This window comes from Lactuca serriola, chromosome 5 (genome assembly GCF_051521515.1).
Source record: "Lactuca serriola cultivar US96UC23 chromosome 5, Lser_US96UC23_V15, whole genome shotgun sequence".
Classification (NCBI taxonomy): Eukaryota; Viridiplantae; Streptophyta; class Magnoliopsida; order Asterales; family Asteraceae; genus Lactuca; species Lactuca serriola.
The window spans coordinates 1,704,038-1,713,166 of record NC_136412.1 but is presented as its reverse complement, the minus strand read 5'-3'; the positions used below and the strand labels follow the sequence as shown (position 1 = coordinate 1,713,166).

Here is a 9,129-nt window from a genome sequence, read left to right as displayed (position 1 = left end):
ATTTTTAAAACCTTTTTATTTCCTTAGTTTGAGACTAGATTCACATGAGTGTTCCTCTAATTCACTCAAACCAAGGCTATGATACCAACTTGTAACATCCCAAAAATTTTAACATATTTAAACCTTTCAAAACAACCCATTTACTAATAAAAGTGTTTACAAAACCATTGTTTCCAAAACATGATTTAAAATCAGAGTCTCTCAAGATCCAATCAGTTGTAATACCAAGGATGTATACAGTCACACCTTTGCCTTACCACAACTATCTGAAGCACCTAAAACAATAAACTGAAAATGTAAGCACAAAGCTTAGTGAGTTACCCTAAAGTACACCATATATACATAACAAACAAATCATGCATGGCCTAATCAGCCTCATGATAGAATACTAGTCATGTCTACGATGGGCCTAATCATCATCGGGATGGAATACCCTCATATCATAAACATGTTTGGTCCAATCAGCCATCGATTTGGAATCCCAAACATGTCGGGTCCAATCAATCATCGAGTTGGAATACCCCCAACCTATTAACTGATGTAGAAAGCAGTCCGGTCTCACCATATACCATTGTTGGATTTGGTGTCTAAGACCATAACTATTATTGGTATGTACTTGATTTCATAATAGCATGATCCTTTTGGGTTATTTTCACCATAGCAACTTGACATGATGACTAGTGGAGAAAGAGTAGAATTTATTATTTAAAATTATATATATATATATATATATATATATATATATATATATATATATATATATATATATAAGAAAACAACACAATTTGTAAAAAAAAAATAATAGTTATGACAAAGTAAAAGGGAAAAAAAAGTAAAAACATAACACTATTTAGTTTGAATTGGCAAACTGGTAAAGTGGATCAAAGTAAATAATTACCAATAATTACCGGTGGATTAAAGTAAATAAGAAATAAATGAAAATACAAAACAATAAAGTTTCAATTTGTAAAAGTAAATAAGAAATAAATGAAAATACAAAACAATAAAGTTTCAGTTTGTAAAATGGATTTAAATATGAAAGAATAGTCAACCATGTCATTTAAAAAATAAGGTCATCATCAAATTTTTGGATGCCAATAAAATCTCCATTTTAAAACATAAAAACACAAATATGTTCCTCTCAAATGTAAAATGTAAAAAATAATTATGATAGACTATTTAAATCAACGTACTAAAGTTTATTGAGTTATAACGACAATAAGTGTACCGCTCCGTGGGTAAAAGATCGAAAAGAATGCATTGGATGGATGCACGGGCATTGAGAAGGAAGGACGCTTCCCTCCTTCATCCCTTCATTCCAATCCATCCAGACTACTACGGCAATCCGTACTAATTGCCCTTGCATTGATACCGGTAAGGGGAGCGTCGGCCAGAAAATAAGGGGAAAATTCGCATAGACTTCTATACAAGGGAAGGACCTTATGAATCTCTGACTAAGCCAGTTCCTTGGGTAGCGCTTGCTAATCGGCTAACGGAACTGGTAACCGTTGACTGATTCTTCTCTTGTCTTTAAGGAGTCACTTACTTTCTAAAGCTAAAGACTATATCTAAGATTTTGAAAAACATAAGTTTTATCTAAAATCTAAAAATAATAATATAACAAATGTTATGCGCACTGCCACTCCTCTTTAATGACTTAAAAAGTTAAAATCACTCGAGAAAGTATACGATTCACTTGGTGACTAGTGACCATGTAAACTCTTTATTTTATTTTATTGTTCTCCACTAAATATTCCCACACAAATCAAAAGCAAAAGGTAGTATTTCTTTAAATATATATATCCATGCTTTATCAGATCACATGCATCGCCATGCCCGCAGTTGAACATGTTGCCCAATCATGCCAGCTATTAGCAACCCTTGGATTAGCCATCCATCTACATTAGAAATCGAATCTGACGATTCAATTTGTTTCCCTCACGCAATCACATTTTTCAAGAAACATCATTTGTTGGTGTAACCGTGTAAGGAAATTGGTTTTACGGTTAAAATAAATAATAGTTTTATTTCTTAGAAATGTTTAATGTCTTTATATTACATTTATTTATTTATTTTTTATTATAAACGTCAAAATTAAAAGAAAAAAATAATGAAAGAAAAATATCATGTTATACATGTCAATTATTAAATAGATAAAGAAGATTAGTTAATAAAGTAAAGTAGGAAGAAATTTTATTTTTCTTTTTTCAATCTAATTATAACTTTATTATCAGTGAGGTTAGCATTAAGTTTTAGCAATCATAACTTTTTTTAAGATAGAGGAATAAAGTTGTGCTAATTAACAAAATTCAGGATTTTATTTTTAATACTTAATAATTTTGTGATTAAACTAATCTTTATATTTGTCATTTGTAAAAATAGAAATTAACTACAAACTAAAAGAAGTCCATGTTAGTGAACAAGTGGACTACACTTATGATATGACATGATGATTAACAGTACATTATGTAGATATTTTATCACATATAATCAAATTAAAACCAAATTCCATCAATTCCAGTCTTTTCCGATTTTATTTTAACAAATATTATCTTTTACAAAAGATATTTTGTAAAGAAAATGTCTTCCTAATATAATCATTTTTATAGTAGTTTATATATTGTATATCATCTTTTTAGCATTATTTTAATTTTTAAACAAGGGTTAATCATATAAACTGCAACGAATACGGGTCGTGAGATGTTCCGGGTCCAACTTAACCCAATCAAATGAAAAAGATGTCCCCTTTCTACTATAAATAGTAACGATATTAGCAGCCTGTTAGATTGATTCTCTAAATCGTTGCTTCAGTTTGATTCGGAGAAGGATGACGGTCGGAGCAGGTATATCGATTACAGATCGGAAGCTGAATGTGTTCGCGAATCCTGTGTTAACGGACGTACATGACAATGTTTTCATCACTTCATCAACCGGCGACGAGATGATCAATGGTGCCTTCATCGGTGTGCAATCGTCCCGGACTGGTAGTCGCATGGTCTTTCCCGTCGGAAAACTCGAGTAAGTCCGTCGCTGTTGTAATTTATAATTTTTTTTTTGTTCACGGTTCTGCTGCTGATTATATAGTTAGGCAGCTTGTGAGTTCAATTGGTAGATAAACATAGTTTGATTAAGTAGAGTTGTTGATGAGAAGAATGGGTGAAAATTCAGGGGATTCAGGTTTATGTCTGTGTTCCGCTTCAAATTGTGGTGGATGACACAGAGAATTGGAACATGTGGTCAGGATATTCCACCTGAGACTCAATTCCTTATAGTTGAAACCAATGACGGTTCTCATTTTGGTGAAGATAATGAAGTTGCTGATGGATGCCACCAATCTCCTCTATACACTGTCTTCTTGCCCATTCTCGAGGGTGATTTTAGAGCGGTTATACAAGGAAATACCAATAATGAGTTGGAGATTTGCTTGGAAAGTGGTATTGAAGAATCCTGCCTTGTGATGTTTGATTTTATATATATATATATATATATATATATATATATATATATATATATATATATATATTGTTATTCATAACTAGAAGAACGTATATGAATTTGTAGGAGATCCTGCTGTGAAAGAATTTGAAGGGAGTTATCTGGTTTTTGTGGCTGCTGGATTGGATCCGTTTGATGTTATCACTAATGCAGTCAAGTATGGCCGACCTCTTGTTTTTCCAGATATATATATATATATATATATATATATATATATATATATATATATATATATATATATATATATATATATAATACATAAAGATTCATACATTAATTTTAAAACTGTACAGGAGTGTAGAGAGACATTTACAGACATTTTGTCATCGCGAACGAAAGAAGGTAGTTTTGGTTGATTGATTCTCTACGATGACTAAGTAATTGATGGATGCTAAATTAATAATCTCTCACTCTTTTCATCATAACTGGTTCAGATGCCTGACATGTTAAATTGGTTTGGGTGGTGCACATGGGATGCTTTTTACACTGATGTTACTTCTGAAGGTGTGAGACAAGGGATTGAGAGGTATAACTCTTATCATTTGCCATTTCAATAAATCTCTATTAATTGTTGAATCAATGATGATGATTGTTTGATATATGCATGATAATGTGACAAATTTAAATACAGTTTCGAGAAAGGAGGAATTTCCCCAAAATTTGTAATCATTGATGATGGATGGCAATCTGTTGGTATGGATCCAGCTAGTGTTGAAGCTAAAGCAGATAATACAGCTAAGTGAGTACTTAAATTAAAGCGTCACTTGTAAATAATAATATATACTATATGTTTGATAAAGATTTTTCTCAAATTTCCTATAGTTATGCAAATAGGTTAACTCATATCAAAGAGAACCACAAATTCCAGAAAGATGGTAAAGAAGGTCACCGAGTGGAGGATCCATCCATGGGACTCCGTCACGTTGTCACGGACATTAAAGAACACCATAACATCAAGTACGTACGCACATACAATCGATTTTGGTGTTGCATGAATGATATATAAATCTTCATTAATCAGTTTGCAAGACGTTGATATCGAGTATTAATTTGTAATCACTAATAAATATATAGTATATGTTAGGTATGTTTATGTGTGGCATGCGATAATTGGATATTGGGGTGGAGTGAGACCTGGAGTGGCAGAAATGGAACATTATGATTCCAAGCTGTGTTTCCCGGTTTCATCTCCAGGAATGGAGTGGAATGAGAAGTGTGATGCGTTGAAAGCCATTACCAAAAACGGGGTTGGTCTTGTGCACCCTGAGAAAGTGTTCAACTTCTACAACGAGTTGCACTCATATCTAGCGTCTGCTGGGGTTGATGGTGTGAAAGTAGATTCACAAAACATTCTTGAAACACTTGGAGCGGGACATGGTGGTCGAGTGAGACTTGCCAGGAAGTACCACCATGCTTTGGAGGCTTCCATTTCCAGGAACTTCCCTGATAACGGAATCATTTCTTGCATGAGTCACAACACCGATGGTTTGTACAGGTAGGTATGCATAATCTAAAATATTCCTGGTATACAATTAAAATTTAATCCTTACTTCATGAATGAATGAAGCGCAAAGAGGACAGCTGTTATAAGGGCATCAGATGATTTCTGGCCAAGGGTTACAGCTTCCCACACAGTCCATATTGCTTCTGTTGCTTACAACACCATCTTTGTTGGAGAGTTCATGCAGCCCGACTGGGATATGTTTCATGTAAGCTAACATACATCCCACTCCCACACACGTTTTTTTTTTTTTTTTTTTTTTTTTTATCAATTCTTGTGCCTAATTTTACATTCTCTATATATATAGAGCCTGCATCCGATGGCTGAATACCATGGTGCTGCTCGTGCAGTGGGAGGCTGTGCTATTTATGTCAGGTGAGGTGGGGGTCTCTCTGTGTCTTTATTTGAATGCATGTATATATATATATATATATATATATATATATATATATATATATATATATATATATATATATAAAATTATAAATACAATATAATGCAGTGACAAGCCTGGGCATCACGACTTCAATTTGTTAAAGAAGCTTGTGCTTCCTGATGGATCGATATTAAGGGCGAAACTTCCAGGGAGGCCAACTAGAGATTGCTTGTTTTGCGATCCCACCAGAGATGGAAAAAGGTGATGTATGTATATTAATTAAAACATGATGATGCATGCATGGTGCTGTGTTGTTTAATAAAAGATGGATGGATGGTGATGCAGTCTTTTGAAGATATGGAATTTAAACAATTTGAGCGGAGTGGTGGGAGTTTTCAACTGCCAGGGAGCAGGGTGGTGTAAAGATGGAAAGAAGATCCTGACCCACGATGAGCGACCAGGCACCATCACTGGCATCATCCGAGCTGAAGATGTGAATTATTTGCATACAGTTGCAGATTCTAGTTGGGTTGGAGATGCCATTGTATATAGTCACCTTGGTGGTATGTTTAATTAAACACTTAATTTGATTTATTCCAACACAGTCCCTTTATATATAACTATAACTATAACTATAATAACTTACTTTGCAGGAGAACTGGTTTACCTTCCAAAGAATGCATCTATCCCAGTAACATTGAAACCTAGAGAATATGAGGTTTTTACGGTGGTTCCTGTCAAGAGAATATTGTCAGGTGGAGGTGGGAATGGGATTGGTTTTGCTCCCATAGGCCTGATTCAAATGTTTAACTCTGGAGGTGCGATTGTGGAGGTAAAGTATGATGATGAGATAGAGGAACAATTAGGAAGCGTTTGGTTGAAAGTTAGAGGAGGCTGTGGTGATCTGTTTGGAGCATATTCAACCACAAGACCAAAAAGAGTCACCATTGATTCAAATTCCAAAGATGCCGCCGACTTTGGGTATCAACAGGAAACTGGATTGATTACTATCAAACTACCAACTACTGTTCCAGACAAAGAGTTGTACAACGCATGGAACATCACCATTCAAGTGTGAACAACAACTTATTTGTATATTACAACTTCAACTGCCGATTTAATTATGTTGTTGTATGCATCCTTTATATTCTCACTCTAAAATGGATACATCTTATTCCTATTTAACTTAAAGTTTTTTTTTTTACTCTATTGTATAACCGCTCTAAAACCACTCTTAAGAATTGGCAAGAAGACAATGTACAATATTAGTTTAGATTAGATTGGTGTCATTCATTCACCAAAACATCAAGAACCATCATTTCATTATAAATAACCTTTATCTTTCTTTATCCAATGATTGCACACTATAGCAATCTATTTTGTTCCTTTTGCCAATTATAGCAACCCACTTTGCTCTCTCTTCATACTCATGTCTAACTGCTAAACCTTTTACACCATTTCACTCCTAATAGATATTATAACATGTCCCAATACAATTTATACCATACTATAACTCATTTGACATGATTGCCACAATTTCTCATGTTTTGTCCTATTCGCCTTATTTTTTAAGATTCATGCATATAACCCTTTTTGTCCTATCTTTTTAGGACTTAAAGCTTCAAAAAAACTTGTTATACTTGCAGGTAGGTTACATGAACTTTACTTCCAGTGTTATCTCTGTCGTACTATCATTATGTGTATTTTCCATTGTCCCACTTTAGACTATAATGGTGTTATACCTTGGGTCATTGTTAAATCTTTGTGTTGTCGTATGTATTATTGTACCATTTACATTTAAACATAATTATTATATATAGAAGCAACATTTCCATCCTTTCAATTACATTTAGCATGACAAGTGCCCATATATTTGCTTTTCTCCTTTTTGTCCCTTTTTAAAGCATAATAGAGGTATGCTTTATAGGGGTGGAATTGGTACGGTTCCGAGTTTTTTTCTTCAAACCGTGTACCGTACCAACTATAGTTGGTATAAGATTTTTGCTACCAGTACCGTACCAAGTGTACTTAGTACCAATTAATTTGGCTACCAACAATTTTGGTTGGTATATATTGGTATTTGGTATATACCAAAGTTTTTAACTAATATGTACTATACATGAATATAAGTTGAATTTGTAAATATTTGGCCGTTGCTTCACTCGCTTTTGGTAGTATTTTTTTTTTGGAAACCACTAAAAGGATTAAAAGAGGTCCACCCCTAGCAAATTGCTAAAGTAAACAAATGGTAACAGTACAAGTAAAAGAAATGAGAAGTTAGTATTCCTTTTTAAGTTTTAGTGTATGTATCACCGATCTCGTGCACATCAAACAATAAGTATCAAGAAATTTGTCGGTCAATGTGTTAGTTTAGTAATTTTAAGACTTGTTAGTTGTTATTCTAATTAAAACATGAAGATATGAGAACTCATATTTCTTTGTATTTATGAATTGATATATATATATATATATATATATATATATATATATATATATATATATATATATATATATATATATATATATATGGAAAAGTGAATATACCCTTAAAGGTATATAAGCTTAGGTACCCAAACTCACCATACTACATCGTTTTAATATCATATATACATTGTAATTGTCCGGTATTCTTATAATTCAACTTTTAACTTGATTTACTTCCAAGAATTTTATAAATTTCACATTTATCTTCCCCTTAAATAATTTTCATTTTCAACTATAATATATATATATATATATATATATATATATATATATATATATATATATATATATATATATATATATATAGTCTAGTATGTTTTTGACAAAAAGATGTGATGTAAGAGGAATATAATAGCGAAATTTTAAAAATCTTTAAAGTAAATCGAGTTAGAGGTTGAAGTTTAAGAAAATTATAATGAATATATCAAACAAAACGACATATTATGGTGGATTTGGGTACCTAAGCTTATATACCCTTAAGGGTATATTCATTTTTCCCATATATATATATATATATATATATATATATATATATATATATATATATATATATATTGGTTGGTATGGTACAACCGTGGTATTCAAAATTTCATACCGTTAGTGTACCAAGACTACTTAATTGGCATGGTATTACCAGCCAAACATATTGGCTACCAAACAACTTGGCTACCAATTTAATTGGTTCGGTTGGTAACATGTTGGTTGGTTCTCTATGGTACATATTTGCCAGCCCTAATGCTTTGTCATTTTGCCATTTCTTACGTAAGTAAAGTTTAAAACATATAATTTTAGTTCTTAAACATATTGTGACTTGTTTACATACAAAACTCACTTAAACTTGAGCATTAACACATATTTGGAAAGGTTCTCAATTTTTTCCACGTTTCTTGTATTGCAAGAACCTTGAAACCCTATCGTGTCTCATAAGCTCTAACATTTTCTTTAATATCTTAACATCATGAAAATGAAAATTTCAGGATGTTACAAATACATAGCCCTTAAAAGGATTTTTGTACTCAGAATCATTAAAATGTGAATGAGCTCGTCACTTTGATACATGATGAAGTTGAACCTTTGAAACCTTATTCTTATAGGCTTTCCTTGAAAGTTTAATGTCCTTAAGTTTCTTATACTTGTCTTGTAACATAGAATGATTACATTATACAATTTTATTTGCTACCACTATTTGACTTTCCAAGAGTCGATATGTTTTATAGGCAACCATTTCTTACTAAATGTAGCATTTTACTTTGAAGTCTTTACTTAACTCCCA

The 9,129-nt window shown here is 32.4% G+C and overlaps 1 protein-coding gene across 1 annotated transcript; it reads left to right on the top strand.

Moving 5' to 3' along the window:
- The first annotated feature begins 2,771 nt into the window (after positions 1-2,771).
- Positions 2,772-6,576, top strand: LOC145051787 (seed imbibition 1). The gene is made up of 13 exons (XM_078999610.1): positions 2,772-3,018; positions 3,169-3,434; positions 3,562-3,652; positions 3,789-3,837; positions 3,930-4,021; positions 4,127-4,234; positions 4,318-4,452; positions 4,580-4,990; positions 5,063-5,204; positions 5,304-5,371; positions 5,499-5,633; positions 5,718-5,935; positions 6,026-6,576. Exons 1-13 carry the CDS (start codon positions 2,828-2,830, stop codon positions 6,448-6,450), a joined length of 2,331 nt encoding a protein of 776 aa, XP_078855736.1. The 5' UTR covers positions 2,772-2,827; the 3' UTR covers positions 6,451-6,576.
- Positions 6,577-9,129: the final 2,553 nt, after the last annotated feature.